This window comes from Chiloscyllium plagiosum, unplaced genomic scaffold (genome assembly GCF_037043375.1).
Source record: "Chiloscyllium plagiosum isolate Xiang-an unplaced genomic scaffold, Cpla_swu_hap1 HiC_scaffold_9, whole genome shotgun sequence".
In the NCBI taxonomy this organism is placed as follows: domain Eukaryota; kingdom Metazoa; phylum Chordata; class Chondrichthyes; order Orectolobiformes; family Hemiscylliidae; genus Chiloscyllium; species Chiloscyllium plagiosum.
This window is the reverse complement of record NW_028270147.1, coordinates 100396834-100422213: the sequence shown is the minus strand read 5'-3', so window position 1 is coordinate 100422213 and position 25380 is coordinate 100396834. Positions and strand designations below refer to the sequence as shown.

At 44.2% G+C, this 25380-nt stretch overlaps 2 protein-coding genes across 3 annotated transcripts in view; both read left to right on the top strand.

The window, feature by feature from the left end:
- Positions 1-25380, top strand: part of LOC122554081 (rab GTPase-activating protein 1-like) — a 496968-nt gene that overhangs the window by 253490 nt on the left and 218098 nt on the right. The window lies entirely within an intron of this gene.
- LOC122554667 (G protein-coupled receptor 52-like) lies at positions 15338-18593 on the top strand. Its single transcript, XM_043700032.2, has one exon. The coding sequence runs from the start codon at positions 16043-16045 to the stop codon at positions 17117-17119; it is 1077 nt and encodes a 358-aa protein (XP_043555967.1). The 5' UTR covers positions 15338-16042; the 3' UTR covers positions 17120-18593.

Genomic DNA, 25380 nt, shown 5'->3' with positions numbered 1-25380 from the left:
TAATGCATCTTAGAGGTGAAACAGCAAGCTACTTTCCAACAGTTTATCTTGTATTCCAATAACTTTGCCAGGACTTGCTGTAGTGTCAATCCACTCTCCTTTATTTGAGCATGTTGATTCTTGCTCGGTTAGGATTTCATGGAGAGCTGGTAGCTCTCCCCATCTCACTCCACAGTATGAATAATCGAAGCAGGAAAATTCTACTGTCGAATGCATCCCTGCTGAATCCGATCTTCCCTATCACTCGCATCTGAGTATCTCGCAGGATAGTGTTCAATTCATTTTCTGCTACTGCCTTCTAACTCAATTTTTACATGTTGCTTCATTTATTTACATTATGAACAGACACCTCCTAACCCAGCAATCACAGTGTCTACGTACAGGGGCTGTCATTAATATCTAGTTAGTACCTACTACTTGCATGATGTTATGCTCAATTAACACAAAATTAGCAGATTCTCTTCATCTCCTTCGAAGCAAAATGTGAGTTAATATGCACAACCAAAATCGCAAAATGCATTAAATCAAAAAACTCCATATTCTTAACAAAGCATGAAATATACCTCCTTAAGGCAGTTTTTTAAATTCATTCATGGGATACAGGTGTCTTGAGGTGTTCTAGCATTTATTGTCCATCTTAACTGCCATGGAGATATTGTTGGTGAGGTGTCTTGAACAGATGCCTGCAGTGCTGTAAGGAAAGGTGTTTCAGATTTTGATCCAGCAATAGTGAAAGAATTATATATTTCAAAAGCAGGATGGTGAGAGGTTTGGAGGGGAACTTGCAGGAGGTGGTTTTCCCATGTATCTGCCGCCTTTGTAAGGGGTAAAGTTCGAGGGTTTCGAAGGTATTGTTGAAAGAGCCTTGCTAAGTTTCGGCAGAATATCTTGTAGGTGGTGCATGACATATAATGTGGATGTGATGCTAACCAAGTGGGCTGCTTTATCCTGGATGATGTTGAGCTTCTTGGACGTTATTGGAACGGTGTTCATCCAATGACATGAAGAGGAAAATAATTAGATAGTTGATGACTTGCTTTCATATATTTAATTTTAGAGGTTTTCTTATTATCCCATATTTGTCTCAAACCAATAAGATCAATCAATGGTTTTTTTCTCACTTACTTTTCCATGGAATATATATATCCCAAGAATGATTATCAGCCTTCAATGAATATCCGATCTTCAGTATGCCCATCTACAAAATCTCATTTGAAATAATAAATAGAATCCCACATCTGCTCCTCCTGCAAGATCCAGTGTTTCAGCAGCCAAATTACTCTTAATAGCTTATTTTATTTTCTTAGCTTTCTAAAGAACAGCACTTCCCATTTTCACCTGGAAGAAGCACTATATAAACTTGAATAATTGTCACTTTCATGTATAATGCAAAAGTGAGGACTGCAGATGCTGGAAACCAGAGTTTAGATCAGAGTGTTGCTGGAAAAGCACAGCAGGTCAGGCAGCATCTGAGGAGCAGGAAAATTGATGTTTCGGGCAAAAGCCCTTCATCAGGAATAGAGACAGGAAGCCTATTCCTGAGGAAGGGCTTTTGCCCGAAACGTCAATTGTCCTGCTCCTCGGATGCTGCCTGACCTGCTGTGCTTTTCCAGCACCACTCTGAGCTAAACTTTCATGTATAAGCCAACCCCTGACCTTTGGCCTAAGAGTCCTTAATTTTTTATTTACTTTATGCCAGTTTTGGGAACATAGTTGATGGGAATGTTCTATTAAGTTTTTCTCCCAATTGCTCTTTTCACACTTAAACTGTCAGAAATAGATTCCCTGGGACTGTTAAAAACCAAAAGAACTGTGGATACTGTAAATCGGGAACAAAAACAGAAGTTGCTGGAAAAGCTCAGCAGGTCTGGCAGTGTCTGTGAAGAGAAATCAGCGTTAATGTTTCTGAGGAAGGGTCACCGGACCAGAACCATTAACTCTGATTTCTCTTCGCAGATACTGCCAGACCTGCTGAGCTTTTCCAGCAACTTCTGTTTTTGACACTGGGACTATTGCTCCTTGCAATATTCAGGACCACGGTCAGCAACCACAAAGAGAATCATCTTATTGACTGTTCTAGAGCTGTTGCATGGATTTCAACCCCTCAAAAACAATGCTTGTGGATAAATATATATGTTTTGCCTAAATCTTTGGTTTCCAAGATCTGAGTTATGCATTTGTGTAGACAATATGTTGAAATCAGCTGCATTTGCATATCCTTCAAGAAGATTAACATGTGAAGCATCGCCAGAAATTACTGTTCTCATGTTCTTTGGGTCACCAAAGGATGAGAGATGAGTTTTGCATTTCTTCAGATTTAATTTGTTTAGGTATTTTATTTGCCCTTAATATAATCTATATTTTAGTCATTTCTGCTCCACTCCAATGCATCAGAATTTACATCTGGTCTGAGTGAGCAGCCAATTCAGCTGACTACACTACACTCTGTTTACTCTTTGATATAATAATATCATCACTCTGTGATGACTTAGTAAAGTTACCTCTGTCTGACTAGGATTGGCGATTTAAAGTTATTCCACAATTGAAGTTTTTAATATCTCAACCACAAATTTACAAGCTCTGTAAGCATGTTTTCAATTTTACATTCCCCCACCTTTCTCAAAATCTGCAATACCACACCAGAAGAGACCATCAACATTATCCTGGAATCTTTCAGTAGTGATACCATTAAAATACTGCAGGATTTTACTTCAGTACGATCTATTTTTAGCAAAAAGGATTTCTCCGTGAAATGCTACACCCTGGAAGTCGATGGACATATTCTTAAAAAGAACTTTCCAATTTCTCCTCTGCATCTACTGCCTCAAAGATTGCTTTCAGAAGTACTTCTTTGAGAAGCATTGTCCAGCAGAAATATGGCTTTTGTATCGATTTACCTGCATATCCCTGAATTTGTAGTGAATGGAGCTGAAGAAGTTGTGTCACCCTATGGCATGTCCCATTTCTTCCACACAGCTGAAGGAATTGACAATTACAACATTACACAGGCGTCCAGATGGGTATATGAATAGGAAGGGTTTAGTAGGGATATGGGCCAAGTGCTGGCAGATGAGTCTACATCAGGTTAAGATATCTGGTCGGCATGGGCGAGTTAGACCGAAGGCTCCACTTCCATGCTGTACATTTCTATGACTCGATGACTTTCCCAAGGAACTTGTTTTCAGGGATCAGCCACCTGATCTAACAAGGTCCCTCTCTCTCAGAATGGAACATCAGGTTATCGCCTATCCATGTGCACATGTCAGCACAATCCAGCAATTTGAATGTGCATTATAATCCAGACATCCCCAAATTGATTTTTGTCAATCTTTTGCACAAGTTGTTAACAGCCCCCGGTATAGTTCCTTCACTGGATATTCAGCGTTTTTAAAAAATCAGTCAAACCTTGCAGAGCTTTGATGAGCTTCGGTTTGCAGAGGTAGTAAGTCAATGAGGACAGGATGTTCAATCACAGTTGTCAAAACAGTTGATTTTATATGAGAGGAAGCTGAGACCAAGCTGCATTGTGCACAGGTCAGTCTGCAGTTTGAGATGACAATATGAAGGGAAGGTGTTTGAGAGATGATGTTCCAGAGTGATGTAAGTTAGTTAAAACAAGTTTATTACTTCAGTTAAATTGCATGAGCAGGACAATGTGATTAGTGAGGGACAAATGTTGCATTTTCCACAAGGAATGGATCTCCCAAAGCCTTTAACTTGAAGTTCTGAAATGCTCGCCTAGTGCTATGAACACGATGCTGTCATTGCCTGGATGGATGCAGCTCCAACAACACTTAAGAAGCTTGACACCAATCAGGACAAAGCAGCTACTTGGTTGGGACCCCATTCACAAGCATCCACTCCTTCCACCAACAACAATCAGCAGCAATAGTGTGTACCATCTACGGGATGCATTGCAGAAATTATCAAGGTTCCTGAGACAGCACCTTCTAATCACATGCCCACTTTCATCTAAGCGGACAAGGACGGTAGATCTATCAGAACTCCACCCCATGCAAGTTCCCCTCCAAACTACTCACCATCCTGACTTGGAAACATATTATTGTTCCTTCAGTGTCGCTGGGTAAAAATCTAGTACTCCCTCCCTCATGGTATTGTCGGTGTCTCAACTTCAAATGGACTGCACCGGTTCAAGAATACAGGTCATCGCTGCCTTCTCCATGGCAATTAGGGGTGGACAATAAATTGTGGCACATTCACATCCGTGAATGAATAAAAGTTAATAAATCTTGCTAGATGAATGAGTTATGATGAGCTGAATGAGCTGCTTCTTCCATGTTTATTTTGTATTAATCAAACATATTAAACTGTGTGAAATTACGGAGTAGTGGAAGCATATTGATGATACAGCCAACCATGACTGACTGTAAAGGTGAGAGCTAAAGCAGGGCGCAGCAGCTCAGCCAAGTGTGGGATACCAAGATCAGGCATGTCTGGTTGTCACCTTACTCAGGGCACTTTTTAAAATTCACTCATGGGCCATGGGCATCACTGGCTGGCCAGCATTGATTGAGTGCCCCTCGCTGCCCTTGAGAAGATTGTGATGAGCTGCATTCTTGAAGTGCTGCAGTCTATGTGTGCAGGTTGATTCACAATGTCCTTTAGGAGTGAGTTCCAGGATACTGGAACAGAGATATATTTCCAATTCAGGATACTGAGCGGCTTGGAGGGGAACTTGGAGATGTTCCCATGTATCTGCTGCTCTTCTCCTTCTAAATGGAAGCAGTCGTGGGTTTGGAAGGTGCTGTCCAAGGATCTTTAGTGAATTTCTGCAGTGCATCTTGTAGATAGTACCCACTGCTGTTACTGGGCATCAGTGGTGGAGAGAGTGGATGTTTATAAATGTGGTGCCAATCAAGCGGGCTGCTTTGTCCAGGGTGTTGTCAAGCTAATGGAATGCTGTTGGAGCTGCATCCATCCAGGCAAGTAAAGAGCATTCTATTGCACTTCTAACTTGAGCCTTGTAGATGGTGGACAGGCTCTGGGCAATCTGGAGGTGAGTTATTCACTCCAGTATTCCTAGCGTTTGACCTGCTCATGTTAGATCGCCTCTTTTTGGAGATGGTCATGGCTGGCATTTGTGTGGCATGGATGTTACTTGGCACTGCATATTGTCCAGATCTTGGCACATTTCGTCATGGACTGCTTCAGTATCTGAGGAGTCGTGAACAGTGCTGAACATTGTGCAAATGTCCTGCTTGCGACCTTATGATGGAAGGAAGGTCGTTGATGAAGCAGCTGAAGATGGTTGGACCTAGGACACTATCCTGAGGAACTGCTGCAGAGATGTCCTGGAGCTGAGAGGACTGACCTCGAACAACCACAACCATCACTCTGTGTGTCAGTGTGACTCCATCCAGCATGAAATGGGCTGTCAGAGAGGACAGAGATGAGTACGAAGAATTAAATCACGATTAGTTAGCTCTGATAATAGGAACTTGAGATTAAAGAGCAATGTAAACTATGGGAAGGATACAGCTCAAAAGGACCAGCTCAAAGAGGAGGAATCCTGAGACAAGACAAGTCAAAGCAGCCACTTTAAAAGAATCAATGGAGATGTTTTTATTCTGTGAGATCAAGTTTTTATTCTGTGTTATAAACTAGTTTTCAAAATTAACGTCTGCAGGCATGAATGAAAGCATGAAGCAAAGTGTCAGTGAATTCAGTAACTTTATGTTGCTTTTACCAGTCACTCTGTTGATGGTTGTTTTTGAGAGAAGTCTGAGAACCAATCCTAGCTTGATATCTTGCAAGACCTGCAGTTTTAAGCAGTGCCCTGGATGCAGAGAGAAGAGTCACCTGTAATGTAGCAGGTGTTTGGAGGAAACGTGTAATGATTACCTCCAGAGCTCTATGTTTGCATCTTGCTCACAGTACATGACTTAGTGCCTGTCTTTTCTTTGAAAGGTAATTGCCTGCATTATTTTACCATGTGTTGTGACCAAATGGTTTGTGATGCAGAAGAAGGTCTTTAATTAATGAGATCATCTCAGTTTTTGTTGCTCCACTTTGTCAGTAGATTACCCAGGTCCCGTGCTCTTAAGTTCCCTTTTTAACCCTCTCTGCCTGTCTATATCTCTCTTCCTCTTTGAAATGCTTCTCACAATCCACTTCTGACCAAGATTTTGGGAACCAGTCCTGGTATCTCATTGTACAGTGTTGTGTCCAATTTTGATACCACCCAATGTGAAGGGCCATAGAGTATCTTCACCATGTTCAAAGTACTATATAATAGTAAATGGTTGTTTGTTAATTGTGAAATTTGCTCATCATCTGAGTCCAGGTGTTTTAAAAACTGGTGAAAAAGAAAAATCAGTCATTTCACTCTGACTTTGCTTCCTGACCCACCCCCATCTTTCTCCCACTTGACCTGTGTTGGAATTGTCAGGAAACTTCCAGACCTTGTGAAGAAACAATCAATGGAACAGCAAGATTTTTTTACACGGTGAGTGGCACAGTGGGCAGCACGGTGGCACAGTGGTTAGCACTGCTGCCTCACAGCGCCAGAGACCCGGGTTCAATTCCCGCCTCAGGCGACTGACTGTTTGCACGTTCTCCCCGTGTCTGCGTGGGTTTCCTCCGGGTGCTCCGGTTTCCTCCCACATCACAAAGATGTGCAGGGTCAGGTGAATTGGCCATACTAAATTGCCCGTAGTGCTAGGTAAGGGGTAAATGTAGGGGTATGGGTGGGTTTCGCTTCGGCGGGTCGGTGTGGACTTGTTGGGCCGAAGGGCCTGTTTCCACACTGTAATCTAATCTAAAAATCTAATCTAATCTACACTCTACCAAATGAGCAAATGAACAGAAGAGGATCAACTCGTAAGTTTGTGAGACCGATAGCCTGACTGTACCCAGTCATAGATGCACAAATCATAGAATCCCTACATTGTGGAAGCAGGCCATTCAGCTCATCAAGTCCACACCAGCACTCTGAAAAGCATCCTACGCAGATCCATTCACCTACCATATCCCTGTAACCCTGCATTTCCCATGGCTAATCCACCTAGCTAATCCCTAGATACTATATGCAATTTAGCATGGCCAATCCTCCTAACCTGCACATCTTTGGGCTGTGGAAGGAAACTGAAGTACCTGGAGGAAACCCACGGAGACACAGGGAGAAGGAGTAAAATCCACATAGACAATGCCTGAGGCTAGAATCGAACCTTGGGTACCTATCACTGTGAGGCAGCAATGCAAACCACTGAGCCACTATGCTGCCAAGAAGGTAAGCACAGCTTAAAGAAAAGAAAGAATGACTTGTATTTATACAATGATGGCAGGATAACAAAATAGTTTTTTTTGTGTGGTGTAATTACTAATTTGTACCCAGAAAATCACTCAACATGTTGATGATCAGATAATCCAAGGAATAGATGCATAATAATATTCAGAGCACCAGGAGACCTCTGCTGTTCTTCTTTCTAGTGCTCTCAAATTCTTTGCATTCACCTGAAAGGACAGATTGGGCCTGGTTTAAAGCCTCGTCTGTAGCGACACTACCTTGTGAAAAGCACCAGTTCTCAGAGCAGGGAAAGTCAACCAATGTGAGATTTTAAACCCATGACTCCCTGATTCACTGACATATGTGCACAGTGATGTGATGCAGAACATGGATCAAATTACGCTGTCAACAGATTAAGGGAAGGTACGTAGTAGTTGCAAACTTAGACCTGATGTTAGTGCAGGGTCAACACCATTTTTTTTGCCTTAAAAACCCGAAATGAAAACTTTGCAAGTCACAAATGAGAACTGAGCCTTTCTAAACTTGACAAATTGCTAAGTGCCACTAGTAGAGTATACAAGCTACCTGGGACGACGCCTTTCCAGAGCCGGGATGCCATGGACTGGGGCTAGGCTGCTTCAGTGCCTATCATTACTTCTCCCCATTATCTCCTATCTACCTCATCCCCTTCTCCCCTTGTAGCATGTTTGTTCTTCCATTCACTGCCTGCTCCACCTCACTGTCTATTTCTCTCACCCACACAAATCCATTCCGTGTACAGACATCAAAGTGGTCAACAGCATGGCTGTCATCAGTGCACAGACATGGCAGGTGATGTCAGCTGGCTGCAACTTTTCTGCACTTGCCAACTTGTTCTTCGACGAATGATGACTTTCGCAGTCTCGAGCATTTTCAGAATAAATTATCGTCTCAAGTACATTAAAAACAATAATGGTTGCAATTGTGAAACCTATCCTCGAATCAAAAGCATTATCTATTACCATGATGTAACTACGCCACTCAGACAGATTTATTTTGAGCACAATGTTGCCACAAAATGTTTAGTTTTCTATTTGGTAAGGAAAAGCCAGTTTGTTCTTAAAGAGGACGCAAGGAGCCTTACAAGATGGCTCCCAGATGTCAGACCCTTGCGGATTCAGCTAGCATGGGGACTAGATTATACTTAAATCCAGAAGAAAACTTTTGAAATCCAGTGAGCATTCCCAAGGATAAACACAAAACACCTTGAAGGTGTGAAAAACACTTCATACTCAATCAAATACTTAGAGAATCATGGTCATTCAAACTAATGGCTGAGGTAATTAAGAAGCGAATTACCTTGACTAAAAAACAGTGGATTGGATCGACACCCATGCTCACCCAAATCTAATATAGAGGCATGATTCAACAGTGAGTGACCATTTTATCCATAGACCATGAGGCAGACAACTTGAAGTAGTTACTGCTTCTCAACAGGGAGCCAGGAGGAGGGTATTCAGGACTACTGTACTAAACCTGCCCACTGAGAGATTTACAGTGATGTAAATGTGAAACGAAGAAACCTTCACTTTTCAAAGGACATGTTCTACTCATTCCACTGTGGGATCATCCTCTATTTGACTACAGAAGCCATTGTAGCTGCTGAAGGTGACTTCAACTTTTCAACTCCTTCAAAGAACAAAGCACAATACAGCCCTTCAGCACTCGATGTTGTACCGACCTTTTATCCTACTCTTACATACCCTACATTTTGCTATCATCCATGTGTCTATCCAAGAGTCGCTTAAATGTCCCTAATGTATCTGACTCTACCAACACTTCTGGCAGAGGATTCCATGCATCCACTACACTCTGTTTAAAGAACCTACCTCAGACATCTCCCCTAAACCTTCCTCCAATCACCTTGAATCATGGCCCCTCGTGATAAGCCATTTCCGCCTTGGGGAAAAAGTCTCTGACAATCCACCCTATCTATGCCTCTCAACATCTTGTACACCTCTATCATGTCACCTGTCATCCTTCTTCACTCCAATGAGAAAAGCCCTAGCTCTCTCAACCTTTCTTCAAAAGACACCCTTCTAGACAGGCAGCATCTAGTAACTCCTCTCTGCACCCTCTCTGAAGCTTCCACATCCTTCCTATAATGAGGTGACCAGAACTGAACACAGGATTCCAAGTGTGGTCTAACCAGGGCTTTATGGCGCTGCAGCACACCCTCGCAGCTCTTAAACTCGATCCCTCTGTTAATGAAAGCCAACACACCATACGCCTTAACAACCTATCAACTTTGGTTGGCAACTTTGAGAGATCTATGGAGGTGGACCCAAGATCTCTCTGTGCTTCCACACTGTCAAGAATCCTGCCTTTAACCCTGTAATCTGCATTCAAATTCGACCGTCCAAAATGAATCACTTCACACTTTTCAGGTTGAACTCCATCTGCCACTTCTCAGTCCAGCTCTGCATCCAGTCAATGTCCCGTTGCAACCCACAACAGCCCTCCACACTATCCACCACTCATCCAACCTTGGTGTAATCAGCAAACTTACTAACCCTTCCACTTCCTCATCCAAGTCACTTATAAAAATCACAAAAAGCAGAGATCCCAGAACAGATCCCTGTGGAACACCACTAGTCACCAGACTGAACACTTTCCATCTACCACCATCTTCTTTTCAATTCTCTTGTGGGACGTGGGTATCGCTGGCAAGTCAGCATTTATTTTGGATGTAGGTTTGCTCACTGAGCTAGAAGGTTCATTTTCAGCCGTTTTGTCACCATACTAGGTAACATCTTCAGTGAGCCTCTGGACGAAGCCTTTGTCCAAGGGCTCACTGAAGATGTTACCTAGTATGGTGACAAAACGTCTGGAAATCAACCTTCCAGCTCAGTGAGCAAACCTACAGCCAGACCCTCAACCTGAGCTACAGATCTTCTCAAAACTCGCGACCAGCATTTACTGCCCGTCCATAATTGAGACGGTGGTGGTTCTGCTGCCTTTTTGCATTATGATGATCTTGACTGGCAATTTGATATTGATAGAATAGTCATCCTTGCACTTCAGAAAAAAAAATCTTCAAACAAGCCAAAGTAACGATTTGCAACAATTGTAGAGACTAATCTCATTTTCAGCCTGATCCATGACATACAATGCTCTTACTTTCAGTCTTTGTATCCTTATTTTAATAGCTTTGTCACTTCTTACATGAATAACCTCCGGCAATAGGTGTGTAATAAACTAACTTTTTGCCTGATTTGAAGTCAAGCTATCAGTTTCTTTTAAAACTGAAATATTTGGAAACTAAGAGAGAATTACAAACAAGTTTATGTAAATTCCCTGATCAAACGCTTGGTGTTGGTCGTAATAGTATGGTTTTGTTAAAATAATTGATTGACATTGTAAAGTTCTGCAAAATGATTAATCTTTTTTATCCCTGTCACAAAGGCATGGCTTGTTCCTCTTAATTTTATTTGAAGGTTTCTTCATGTTCGCCAGCATCATAGCCAGGAAAGGGATTGAGGATTTGAAAAGTGATACAGAGAACTAGGATGGAAACTGAAGAGCAGGACAAGTAGACCAGTGTTCTCAGGTTTGCTATCAGTGCCACGAAATTAGAGTTTTAGGTTAGATTGCCTACAGTGTGGAAACAGGTCCTTCGCCCCAACCAGTCCACACCGACCCTCCGAACAGCAACCCACCCAGACCTATTCTTCTCTGACTATTGCACCTCACACTATGGACAATTTAGCATGGCCGATTCACCTGATCTGCATATCTTTGGACTGTGGGAGGAAACCGGAGCAGCCGTAGAAATCCACGCAGACACGGGGAGAATATGCAAACTCCACACAAATAGTCGTCCGAGGCTGAAATAGAACCTGGGACCCTGGTGCTGTGAGGCAGCAGTGCTAACAGCTGAGCCACCGTGCTGCCCTAGTGAGGTGAGGAACAGTCAGCGAGTGCAGTTTAACAAGTGGCTGCGCGGCTGGTGCAGGAGGGAGGGCTTCAGATACTTAGACCATTGGGATGCCTTCTGGGGAAGGTGGGACCTGTACATGAAGGACGGTTGCATCTGAACTGGAGGGGCACAAATGTCCTGGTTGGGAGATTTGCTCAAGTGGTTTGGAAGGGTCTAAACTAGTTTGGCAAGGGATGGAAACCAGAGCTGCACATCTGAGGGCGGGGGTAGTTGTAGGTGAGGCAGTGACAGGATGTAGTGAATCTATCGGGAAGGTTTTTCACGTGATGGAACAAAGGAATTGATTAACGTGTGTCTGCTGTAATGCAAGGAGTGTCAGAATTTAGAGTGATGAACTTAGAGCATGGATCAGTACTTGGGACTATGATGTTGTGGCCATAACGGAGACATGGGTTTCACAGGGTCAGGAGCGGTTGCTAGGTGTTCCAGGGTTTAGAACATTTAAAAGGAACAAGGAGGGGGGAGGAAGAGGAGGGGTTGTAGCATTGCTAACCAGAGTGCATCACAGGTTCAGAAATGAAGGTTGTCGAGGAAGGATTGTCCATTGAGTCAGTATGGGTGGAGGTTAGGAACAGCGAGGGAGCAGTCACCTCATTGGGGGTTTTTTACAGACACCCCTAATAGCAGTAGGCAGATCGAAAAACTTGTGCAAGGTTTGGGTGGAGCCGTTTTTGTCAGGTGTGTTCATGAGGCTTTCCTTACTCAGTATGTATCCAGGCCAATGAGGGGAGAGGCCATTTTGGATTTGGTGCTTGGCAATGAGCCAGGACAGGTGTCAGATCTCACCATGGGAGAACTCTTTGGTGACAGTGACCACAATTGCCTCACATTTACCATAGCCACGGAGAGGGAAAGGATCAGTTACCATGGGAAAAAATTTAATTGGGGAAAAGGAAATTATGATACTATCAGACAGGAGTTGGGAAGTACAGATTGGGAGCAGTGATTCCTCACTCTCCACAGGAGTTGTATCGGAGGATTGGAGGGAGGTGAATATTGTTCCTGTTACTTCTGCATCTTCCCAAAATCTGCCTCTGAACCTGCTCCTCCGTGTCTCTGTTGCTATTGGGCAGCCTGACTTCCACCCAGACTGACTCAGTAGATGAACCATCCTCGACCACCTTCCTTTCTGCAGCTGTGGTACTCTCCCTGATTAGCAATGCCTCTCCCCACCAATTTTACCTCTCGCCCTATTCCTTTTGAGACATCCAAACCCCGGAACATCCAACAACCATTCCTGCCCCTGTGATACCAAGTCTGTGTAATGGCCACAACATCGTAGCTCCAAATGCTGATGCATGCTCTAAGTTCATCACCCTTATTCCTGGCACTCAGTGAATTAAAATACCTGATGGAAGTATACAAAGTCCTGAGGAGTCTTGGCAGAGTAGATGTGGAGAAGATATTTCCATTTTTTTAATATTGCATGCAATTCTATTAGAAGGATGTTGTGAAACTTGAATGGGTTAGAAAAAATTTAGAAGGATGTTGCCAGGTTTGGAAGATTTGATCTAAAGGGAGAGGTTGACTGGGTTGGGGCTGTTTTCCCTGGAGCGTTGGAGATTGAGGGGTGACTTTATAGAGGTTTATAAAATCATAGGGTAAATAGACAAAGTATTTTCGCTGGGGTGGGGAGTCCAGAACTAGAGGGCATAGGTTTAGGGTGAGAGGGGAAAGATATAAAAGAGATTTAAGGGGCAACTTTTTCACACAGAGGGTGGTACGTGTGTGGAATGAGCTGCCAGAGGAAGTGGTGGAAGCTGGTACAATTGCAACATTTAAGAGGCATTTACTTGGGTATATGAATAGGAAGGGTTTGGAGGGATATGGGCCGGGTGCTGTCAGGTGGGACTAGATTGGGTTGGGGTATCTGGTTGGCATGGACGGGTTGGACTGAAGAGCCTGTTTCCGTGCAGCACATCTCTGTGACTCTTATGGGAGATTCAAGAACCTGGAGGTCATGGTGTAAAAAGAATGTATCACCAATTTCAGACGGAGCTGAAAAGAATTTTATTGTTTGAGGGTTGCGAGTCTTTGGGACTCTCTCCCTGAAAAGATTGCGGAAGCAGAATTTTTGAATGTTTTTACAGCAGCGGTAGATTCTTAATGAGCAAGAGGTTGCAAGGTTATCCAGGAATCTGGGGTAATCAAATCAGCCATGATCTTATTGAATGGGGGAGGAGCCTCAATCGACTCTCACCTCCTGATTCACATGGTTGTATGTTATAATCTCCTGTTCCTCCACCCCTGAACAGTTGATTCACAGTTCACCCCCCTCTTCACTTATTCAGGGTGAAGTCTCTCAATCCTCTCTCTCCGAAACATCGAGAGTTGTTGTGAATTGTCTAAAAAAAAGCACGGATGTCACTTCTAAGAATGAACCTGATTTAAAATCCATTGACGAGATGGAGCTAAGTTTGTTTTTTTTCTGACTGCTTTATTGTGTATTAAACTGTCTTTTAATCAAGTGAGTGACTCTCACTCCAAATAACTGGAACTTGACAGTTCTGAGGCATGGTTTGTAATGTTCAGTGGATGTATAAAGCACAAACATATGATGAAACATTGAGGAAGATTTTGGCCATACTAAATTGCCCGTAGTGTTAGGTGCATCAGTCAGAGGGAAATGGGTCTGGGTGGGTTACTCTTCAGAGGGTCGGTGTGGACTGGTTGGGCCGAAGGGCCTATTTCCACACTGTAGGGAATCTAATCTAATCTTAAAGATTGAGTGGAAAAGAATTCTGTGTTATTCTTACTGGCTACAAAAAAAATCTCTTTCAGGGTTTCTGCCCTGACCATTTGCGCTTTATTACCAGCTGCTTTTTGAGGGTGCTTCCCACTGATTTGTCACTCATCCGGAACATCATGCAGTTTAAAGATTAGTGATTAAAAAGTATGGCAAGTATATGGCAGAAAGTACTCACTCATTATGGAAGGAAATTATAGCCCTGTCTAAAAATACTTGACTATAATATTTATTTTCAAAATATGAAATCTTACTGTTGCCAGGACGAGCCCAGATGCAAGTCTCAGACTCAGCTTGACCCCTGGTCCAAGGGTGGGCCTGGAGTGTATTCACAGGCAGTTTCTTCAGTCAGGTGTAGGGCTACCACTTCAGAAAATATTCCTGTTTGCAGCACGGAGTCTGCTCTCTTCCTCCTCCATCATTCACCCCCTCAGCTCCCTTCCCTAGCCCTGTCACTTTTGTTTCCCCCTTGTTGGGCCACTTCCTCCACTCCCTCATTTCTCCTCCTTCACTCGTTCACTCTCCACCTGACCACTCACTGTTCCTCATTGCTCTTGCAGCTGTGGGGTAACGCTGTAACTGATCCCTCACTGGAACCTCGCACTGGGAAGGTGTGCAGGCCTGCATCCACCTTATCATATGGCGTGTAATTGATGCAGGATACACCACTCTTCTCCCCTGAACACAATCTCCTTTCATAATACTGTGGGATGGCTATCTATGACCTCAGGATACACTCCATAGGTCAGGATAAACAAAGTGCATTTGATGGGCAGTCAGTCTGTCGGATACTACTTGCATGTAGTCCACACGGTTTGTTAGAAATGCAAATGTCATTAAACAGTTTGCAAGCTAAATGTATAATGAGCGTTTTTTTTTAGATTCCTTGTCGTGTGATGAATAATGAATGGAGTTTTCATGTGCTGATTGTATTACAGCTGACATTAGGGTTAGTGTAGTGAAAGTGTGCCTTTGTGTTCATCTTCCCTTTGTGCGGAGACCAACTCTTTCAATTCTGTCCTCCCGGTACTGTTTGCTGTGGTCTGTCTGTACCTGATTTAGGAACCAGCCTTAAGGGGCAGTCTAGCTGTAAAACCGGTGGGTCCCGTCACGTTATCTTCATTTGTCACAGTCTAGGGCAGTGTGAGTGTGAGTGGCTGTGAGCCGACATGTGCCTGGCAACTGTTACCAAGCGACAAAAAAAAAACCCCAGCTCCGATGGCCATTGGTGGTGTAGCTGTTCGTTCGGGAGCAGGGAAGCAAAGGTGGCTGGAATTCTTCCGCATCAGCTGCGATGGAGCAAAGGCGAGGGGCTCAGGTGCAGCTGCTGTGGGAGGAGGAGAGAGCAGCGGTGATACAAATGTGTTTCTTTAACACAATGGATGCGCTAGACTCTTGCCTGAATCAGGAGATTACTGCTTTGTGCGTGCAGCTTCTTCTCTCGCAAGGAAGGAAACATTGATTAATGTATCTGGCAGACTGGGAACTTGGAATTGTCTGCGAATGCAGTGATCTACCTTCTGGCTTCTTGGTTAATTTTGCGGGCTTTGAAGAGCTTTGCTGCATTTTTGCTCCGAAGACAAAAAGTGCCTCAGATCACTTTTTTTTTGAAAGGCAGGGAATATCCCTTGGTATTAGTGTCCTGTGAGATCTTTTCATTTCTCTCAAGACTCTTGTCTCCCCCTCTCTCTTTCCTCCACTCTGCCGTGAGAAACAGCTGGAAGCGATACACTGGAGGGAGCTGGTTAGCAGCCTTGCTGTGTCGAGGTGTGTCAGCAGTCCTCTGATGCTGAGGAGGCATGTGCAGCCCGAGAGTGCTGGCTGCGGAGACGAAGGGGAGCAGCAAAGAGAGCCGGAGGAGCAGTACGGAGCACTGTGAGAGCGAGGACTGGAGTGGAGTGGACCTGGGAAGCAGCAGAATGATTCGGAGGGAGGAGTGAGCCAGAGCATGCCAGAAGAGTGGAGTGAAAGCAGGGCAGCAGCAGAGTGAGGCGGAGGAACTGCAGCAAAAGCAGATGCTGTGCTGGCTGCTTCCATTTGCTTTGGTCTGTGGCCCACCCTTACCTCTGCCATGAACCAGACCACGGTTGAATGGAGAGCTGTGAGTGTGAGCAACACCTCGGTTAACCTGTCCAACCACGCTTGCCCATTGGGCTTTGGCCACTACAACGCAGTTGACGTTTGTGTCCTCGAGACTGCCATCATCGTGTTGCTGACAGTTCTGATCATACTGGGAAATCTGACGGTGATCTTTGTGTTCCACTGTGCCCCACTTCTCCACCATTACACCACGAGCTACTTCATCCAGACCATGGCCTATGCAGACCTACTTGTCGGGGTAAGCTGCTTGGTTCCTGCACTTTCTCTCCTTCACTATCCCACGGGCATGCAGGAATCTCTCACCTGCCAGGTCTTTGGCTACATAATTTCAGTGCTGAAGAGTGTGTCCATGGCTTGCCTGGCTTGTATCAGTATCGACCGCTACCTTGCCATTACGAAACCACTCTCCTATAGCCAGCTCGTCACCCCCTGTCGTCTTCGGCTGTGTATCATTCTCATATGGATATACTCCTGTGCAGTTTTCCTGCCCTCATTCTTTGGATGGGAGAAGCCAGGCTATCACGGAGACATCTTTGAGTGGTGTGCTACCTCCTGGGAAACTAATGCTTACTTCACAGGCTTCATAGTCTGTTTGCTGTATGCTCCTGCTGCCTTCATCGTCTGCTTCACCTACTTCCACATATTTAAAATCTGCCGGCAGCACACCAAAGAAATTAATGAGCGCCGTGCCCGTTTTCCCAGCCAGGATGTGGAAGCTGCTGAGGGTGGGCCCAGCCCTGACCGGCGCTATGCAATGGTCCTGTTTCGGATTACAAGCGTCTTCTACGTGCTGTGGCTCCCCTACATTCTTTACTTCCTGCTGGAGAGCTCCCGCGTGCTGGAGAGCCCCTCATTGTCATTCGTAACGACGTGGCTGGCCATCAGCAATAGCTTCTGCAACTGTGTCATCTACAACCTCTCCAATAGCGTTTTCAGGCTGGGCTTGAGGAGGCTGTCACAAATGGCCTGCTCGCTGTGCTTGCCTTTAGGAAATGAGACAGCAAGAGATCCCAAACCCAGGAAACGGGCCAATTCCTGCTCCATCTGACAGCTTAAGTATTTTTGAGGACAGAAAGCAGATTGCAGTTATGGCACTCCCTACGTCTGGTACTCTTATGTGAAACCACTTCTGGGAACAGGAGAATTGATAGCTAAAGGGCTTGTTGGAATGGTCTGCTGTGGAGCGACAGGAGGCCATTCCATTATTCTTGTTGATTATGATCTGTATCTTAATCCTGTCTACTTGCCTTGGTTTCACAATCCTTATTCACCCTGATGAACACAAATCTGTCAGGTTTGTTTTGAAATTCTCGATTAACTCATGGTCTCAACAACAACTTCGGCAAAGGATTGTCTCAGATTTCTGTGATCCACTTTGGCACACCGGAGGGTGAAAACTGGTCAGCAGCGTTCTGATCGTTTTGAACAAGGTGGAGCTCATGAAGTAATGAACCTATTAGTTTACAGCCCTCGACTCTATTCACAGAGCTGGATATGGCGTTGCATTCGCTGCTTTGGAATATGGGTAGAAGGGCTGGGCAGTAGAGAGGCTCTTGTAAAGAGTGCACTTCGAGGTACTGTATTGACTATACATCGTTCTGATCATCAAGAGCATGGGGCAACTGTTTGTACAGCTTTCTACAGGAACATGAACACTTTCACTAGGTGTGCCCTATTCTGTTGTAGGCTGCAACCCTTTATAACATTTCAGTGTAAGCTTGCACAAAGTGTACGAAATATTTGGTGGAGTTTATTCTGTGACTGTGCCTAATGTAACCAACACACATTTACTATTTCGAGGAGTGTAGTTAAAGAGGGTAGGAATTGAATTTATCTTTAAACAATAATAAACAAATGCAAAAAAAAAGTCACAGTGCATTGATACTTATCCTGAAAGATCTTTCTGGTTGTTGCGTTAACTGTGACAGTGACTTGTCCTCTCTGTAGTTCTGGTACTGATAAGGATGAAAGCTAATGAAAGAAAGTGCCAACTGGGTTTGACTGTTTCACTGGCACCAGGATCATTGATATAAAGAGACAATAAGCTAAGGCTAAGGTGGGGGGAATCTTCTGATTCTGTTCGTGTCGCGCTACTCAGGAATACGTTGCAAAAAAAGGGGAAACAGCAGTTAATGTTTGCATTGCCCTCGGTGTGAATGCTGCTGATTAACCCTTCGAGCTCTCCAGCTCCTTTGCTGCTGGTACCTTCAGTCAATCAGCACTGACTTGGAGTGCAGTTTGTGGAATGCCTTTCCGCTTGCCGGCACTGCATCCTGAAACCAACTTTTTTGATTATCTGTTGGGTGCAAAGACGTTGCTGTAGTACTTGAAAGGTTATGTACTGTGCGATATGGGAGAGTTAAGCTGTAAGAATGTAATGTTAAATTATTTTTAAACATTGATTTATTGTTAATTGTTTTACATTTAAAAAGTGACTTTTATATATATATATAATACATATATCTATAGAATACATATTTGAACAGCCTGTATCGAAGAGGTTTAATAAATGAATCGCCCTAAATCGACCAAGTGTGATTGTCTCCCAGTGCACTGCAGTCTACCACAGGACTACATCAATTTTGTGAAGGTTTTGTTTGTTTTCCCCTTTGCCTTTTTGATTTGACTTTTTTCTCTGTTTTTGATTATCTTTGGTATAAGGTACGCTGCATTCCTTTTTGCAATGACCACATTCCAGTGCAGATTGTTTTGCAGTGTCTTTTTCCCTCCTACAGCATAGTTCCTCCTCCAGTACAGCCTTCCAGTGATGTAGCTGTGCCTGCAGGCTTAGCCCCAAGCTGAGCTGCCTTAGTTGTCCCTGAGCTGTCCTCCTGCTAGGGGTCAGCTAATTGCTGCGTCGTAATTTATCGCTTCTTTTCCTCTATTTGCAGAGCTGTTTGGCTTTGGCCTCAGTCTTTCAAAGGGAATGTGAGCCCAATCCAATTTGACGATACTTCAATGCAGTTCCTGGGCAATGCTGCCCCCTATGCTGTGCCTTCGCAGCTCTCATAAAATGCATGACCATCTACAACAAAGGACAATCTAAATGTTGCCCTTGACATTCATAGAGTCATAGAGTCACAGAGTTGTACAGCATGGAATGCATCCAACTCGTCCGTGCCGAACAGATATTCTCCATTAATCTAGTTCCGCTTGCCAGCATTTGGCCCCTATCCCTCAAAGCCCTTCCTGTTCATATACACATCAAGATGTCTTTTAAATGTTGTTATTGTACCAGCATCCTGTATCTCCTTTGGCAGCCCATTTCATTTACCCACCACCCTCTGCTCCTTAAATCCCTTTTAAATCTTTCCCCTCTCACCTTAAACCTATGCCCTCTAGTTTTGGACTCACGTAACCTGGGGAAAAGGCCTTGACTACTCACTCTATCCATGTACCTCAAGAACTTGGGTAGCCTGGGTTTCCTCCGGGTGCTCCGGTTTCCTCCCACAGTCCAAAGATGTGTGGGTCAGGTGAATTGGCCACGCTAAATTGTCCGTAGTGTTAGGTAAGGGGTAAATGTAGGGGTATGGGTGGGTTGTGCTTCGGTGGGTCGGTGTGGACTTGTTGGGCCGAAGGGCCTGTTTCCACACTGTAATCTAATCTAATCTAATCTAAAACTTACAAATTTCTATAAAGTCACCCCTCATCCTCCGACACTGCAGGGGAAACAGCTCCAGCCTGTTCAACTTCTCCCAGTAGCTCAAACCCTCCAACCCTGGCAACATCCTTGTAAGTCTTTTCTGAATTTTTTTCAAGTTTCACAACATCTTTCCTATAGCAGAGAGACCAGAAATGAACGCAGTTTTCCACACGTGGCCTCACCAATGTCCGGTACAGCCGTAACTCCTACACTCAATGCACTGACCAGTAAAGGCAAACATACCCAGCGCCTTCTTCACTATCCTGTCTACCTGTGAGTCTACTTTCACGTAACTGAACCTGCGCCCCAAGACCTCTGTTTTTGGCAACACTTCCCAGGACATTAACATTAAGTGTATAAGTCCTGCCCTGATTTGCCCTACCAAAATTCAACACCTCACATTTATCTAAATGAAACTGCACCTGCAACTCGTCGGCCCATTTGATCAAGGTTCCATTGTTCTTCAAGGTAGCCTTCTTCGCTGTCCACTACACCACCAATTTTGGCAATGTCAATACTGTGACTGAATCTCCCACTGTCAACATCCTGTGGGGTTACCATTTGTCAGAAACTGAACTGGATTCGCCATATAAGTACAGAGGCTACGCGAGCAGGTTAGATGCAATGAATACTGCAGCAAGTACCTCGCTTCCTGACTCCCCAAGGCTATTCACCATTGATGACACCCAAGTCAAGAGTGTGATGGAATTCTCCCACTTAGCTGATAACACTCAAGAGGCTTTACACTGTTGCACCTGCCACACAGTGTTTTAACTCTTATATCTGGAAAAGAAACTGCGAGTCGACTATCAATAATAAACAACATTTATTTATGTACCACAATTAATACTTTAACAACATAGTGCACTATAAACTAACAATTTACACTATAAATCTAATCAACTATCTTGTGCTTTAACTTAACTGGTTAGCACTCCTGCCTCACAGTGCCAGGGACCTGGGTTCGATTCCCACCTCGGCCGACTGTCTTTGTGGAGTTTGGACATTCTCCCTGTATCTGTGTGGGTTTCTTCCATGTGCTCCGGTTTCCTCCCACAGCCCAAAGGTGTGTAGGTTAGGTGAATTGGCCCTGTTAAATTGCCCATAGTGTTCAGGGATGTGTAGATTAGGTGCATTAGTCAGGGGAAATGTATAGTAATGGGTTGGGGAATGGGTCTGGGTGAGGTATTCTTCAGGGGGTTGCTGTGGACTTGTTGAGCCAAATGGCCTGTTTCCACACTGTAGGGATTCTATGATTCTATTAACTCTGGGTGATCATATACCACCACACCAAATCTGGCTTTAATCCGGGTGGTGATGATCGTCTGGTCATCTTCTAACGTTGGTCCCAGGGGTGTCTTCTCTTCACAGTGGTTGGTCTTGAGTTACTGCTCCTGAAGTGGCATTGCAGTGATTAGAAGTCTTCACGCTTTTTTGGGAGGGTCCTCAGCGCCCACCAATAGATCAATCAGGGTTCAATCACCCTGATTAATCGGACCTAGTCAGGAGTTGACATGTCGATGGCAGGATGATCCTTAAGCATCCATTCCTGGAGGTATTGGGTGTACGTATATCAGGTAGCCCTCTCCAAATAAGGGTGTGAGGCGTCCTCATGTAAGCAACTCAATGTTTCCAATTGTGCTGGGGATGGCATTCTGGTTGATCCTATTCAATTCCAAATTCGAGTGTATATTGTATTGTCTGCAGCTGCTAGGTCAATTGCGTACTGTCTATCTGTAGCTGTAGCCTGTGTGGAGTCTGCAACATGCTTATTAGCACAGTCAGTTTGGTCTAGGCTTGTCTCCATTTCCCAGCATGCCTCATTTATTGTCCATTTTTCATAAATCCATCATAAATCGATCATTTTGAGCAGCTGTCCGGCCACAGCACCATCCAGGACAAAACAGCTTGATTGACGCATCCACAAACATCCACTCTCTCCATCACTAATGCTCAGTAGCAGCAGTGTGTACCATCTACAAGATGCACTGCAGAAATTCACCAAAGCTCTGACGATAGCACCTTCCAATCCCATGACCACTTCTGTCTCGAAGAGCAAGGGCAGCAGATACACGGGGACACCACCCCTTGTAAGTTCCCCTCCAAGCCACTCACTGCCCTGACTTGGAAATACATCACCATTCCTTCACCAATACTTGGTCAAAATCCTGGAATTCCCTTCCTAAGAGAATTGTATGTGTCCTTGTACACACGCCCTGCAGGAGTTCAAGGAGATAGCTCACCACCACCCTCTTGAAGGCAACTAGGAACAGGCAATAAATTCTGGCCCAGTTATTGACATCCACATCTCATAAACAAATAATGAGAAAGGTTCGCTCAACAAATCAACACCTTACATAATGGTTTTATTGGAATAAAATATCCCAACTACTTCTCAGGAGTGTTATCAAACAAAGTTCGACAGTGAGTCACTTAAAAGAGGGGTTAGGAAGCAAGCTTGGCGAGCGATTGGTTTTAGGAAAGGTCTTCATTGAGGAAACTGAGACAGGCCAGGTTAGGGAGAGTATTGCAGAGTTTAGGGCAGCTGAAGGTGTTACTGACAATGTTGGAGCAATTAAAATCAGAAGGCCAGAATTGCTGGAGAGCAGATATCTCAGAGGGTTCCAGAGATGCAGCAGCTCAAGACCACGGAAAGATTGCAAGACAAGAGTGAGAGTTTGAAAATCAAGATTTTTTTGCCCAAGTATGGAGCCACTAGAGTTCAGGGGGCACATGGTGGGTGAATGAGACTCAAGTGGGCTAGGACCAGTGTGGCAGAGCTGGATGTTGGACAAGCAATCTGATGAAATACAGATATTGGATAGGCCAAGACAGGTAGTGGTGAGGCAAATTGACTATGTTCAGCATACATGTGGAGGTAACCGCCACACCCCGCCACACACGCACACAGACACGCACACAGACACGCACACAGACACGCACACAGACACGCACACAGACACGCACACAGACACGCACACAGACACGCACACAGACACACACACAGACACACACACACACACACACACACACACACACTAAGCACCACCTTCCAAATAGATTGCAGTAAACCAATCTGTTGGTAAGTGTCGATGTTCTCAATTTAAAATACGATTAATTTTTAATTGCAGATAAGAAAACTCAATATAGTTGCTGTTTAAAGTGAAATCAGTTTGATGTGAAAACACTGGTCTCTACGTTAGTATAAGTAGGTTACACCTGGCAGTGCCCAAGATCCTGGATTCCAGGAGGAAACCAAACACACCTCACTGATGCGGGAAGAGCATTTACGTTATGACAGACTGAGGAGCAGATTCAGTGCTGCTTCTCACTGTATTAAATACGTGTAGAAAATCAAGTAGGACTCATCTATAAAAATAGAGCATTCATTCATAAAGTCTAGCCAGCTAGTTATTACTGGGAATGATAGCTACGTAGAAGTAAACAGTCAGCCAGGCCTCAGTGGGGAGCACCCTCCCCTCACACTCTGTGTTGTGGCTTCACGCCCCACCCCAGAGAAATGAGCACATCATCCAGGCTGAGAGTGCAGTGCTGAGGGAATGCCGGGCTGTCGGAGGGTCAGTACAGAGGGAGTGCCGCACTGTTGGAGGTTCAGTACTGAGGGAGTGAAATTAAAACTGAAAGCTATGGAGAAAACAAAATACTTTGCTACAACATTTGAAAAATTCTCGACTGGATAAAACTCCTGTCACAAGCTAGTCAGGTGCAGTCAGGAAAGCTTACACCTCATCATTAAGATACTCTTTAACCAGACACCATCAGAGGGTCAGTATTGAGGGAATGCCACACCAAGGAGGGACCATCTTTCGGTTAAGATGTTAATCGAAGCTGTGGCTACCTTAGGTAGGTATAAATGATGTGCAGGACTTTTCATGGACTTAATTGGCTTTAACATACTTTGAAACATTCCAAAGTTGTGAAACATTCTTCACAAGAGGCAAATGCCCCTATCATAGCTGGATGTAAGGGAATTTCCCAGAGCTCGTCTCCTAATTGAAGCGACTGCTGGACAGGCACATGGAGAGCAGTGAGTTGAGGAGTGGGTAGATTAAGTTACTATATTTTACATTAGGATTAAACCTCGGCTCAACATCGTGGGCCAAAGAGCCTGTTCTGTGCTGTACTTTCCTATGTTCTAACTGGCTTGGGGATTCTGGGTGTGTCAGGTTAAGGAGTATCTTAATGGTGAAGTGTAAGCTTTCCTGACTGCACCTGACTAGCTTGTGAGATGAATTTTTTCCAGTCGAGAATTTTTCAAATGTTGTCACAAAGTATTTTGTTTCCTCCACAGCTTTCATAATTAATTTCACTGCTGTTCATTTACCGTTACAGGACTCGGACAAGGGTCTTGCTTACCAACAGTATGTCCTGGAAGTCTCTCTCAATTAAAATCATTGTGCTGTATAGATTCCTGCACTCAAGTCAGCTCCCAGCATGTTAGCAATTCTTTCTGACATTTGTCAAATTCAAATTACATTCTCAAGACAGTTCTGTGTGCTGACCATGATGGGACCATTCTGCATTTTTGTTTTTCTGTTTCCTTGTTGGCCTCATCCTTTAGTTAACTAGGAATGCTTAATGAACATGTACTTCTCGAAGAACGAATGATTTATAATGGGATTCAAAAATGCTAAAGTCAGTCATTATTGTTGAATGTAATTGTAGTAACAGATATTGGGGTGGCATGGTGGTTCAGTGGTTAGCATTGCTGCCTCAGTGGGACCCAGGTTCGATTCCCAACTCTGGCGACCATCTGTGTGGAGTTTGTACGTTCTCCCTGTGTCTGCTTGGGTTTCCTCCGGGTGCTCCGGTTTCCTTCCACAATTCAGGATGTGCAGGTCAGGTGAATTGGCTGTGCTGAATTGCCCATAGTGTTCAGTGCATTAGTCAGAGGGAAATGTAGGTATGGAGAATGGGTCTGGGTGGGTTAGTCTTCGGAGGGTCGGTGCGGACTTGTTGGGCCAAAAGGGCCTGTTTCCATACTGTAGGGAATCTCATCTAATCTAAAAATATCCACAAGATAGAACTTTGTAAATTCACACCAATGTGATCGACATCCTTTTTTAAATTGGTAGCCATTAGAAGCATTTTTGTCAGATTTGACTGATAGAGAATTCCAAGACATGCCATTGTAAACAAAGTCCCTGTCTTAATCCTACATTATAAATGACCAGCAATGGAATTAATTATAAATGCTGTGGAATGTACGACAAGACTCTCGTACATGATGTTAGAAAGGTTCCCGACTGGAAAAGAACAGCTTGGTCAGGGCCAGTTGATCTTGCCTGTTGTAACGGAAGTTAGTGATATTTTGGCTTTTATTTTCCTTTAGCTATTTGCTCACTACTGCATTTCTGGTCACTCTCAGCCACAAATTTGGACAAAATCCTCCGAACATTTAGCAGGTCATGCCAATAAACAGACAGAGCAGGAACCTCTGGATATTACACAAGGTGAGCCAGAGGTCAGCGAGGGTATGCTTTCCTGGTACATTTCAAGATGCACAAGGGCATCCCGCTGGGATATTGCCACAATACTGGAAAACTGATGGATACTTAACCTGGTGTCTGCTGGCACTTCATTTGACTATGCCAAGACTGTGAATGTTCTCGAAAGTGGCTTTTTAATATTTAACTGGAAAGTGA

Coding starts and splice junctions, on each gene's coding strand:
- LOC122554667 (XM_043700032.2), top strand. CDS start 16,043: ATGAACCAGACCACGGTTGAATGGAGAGCTGTGAGTGTGAGCAACACC.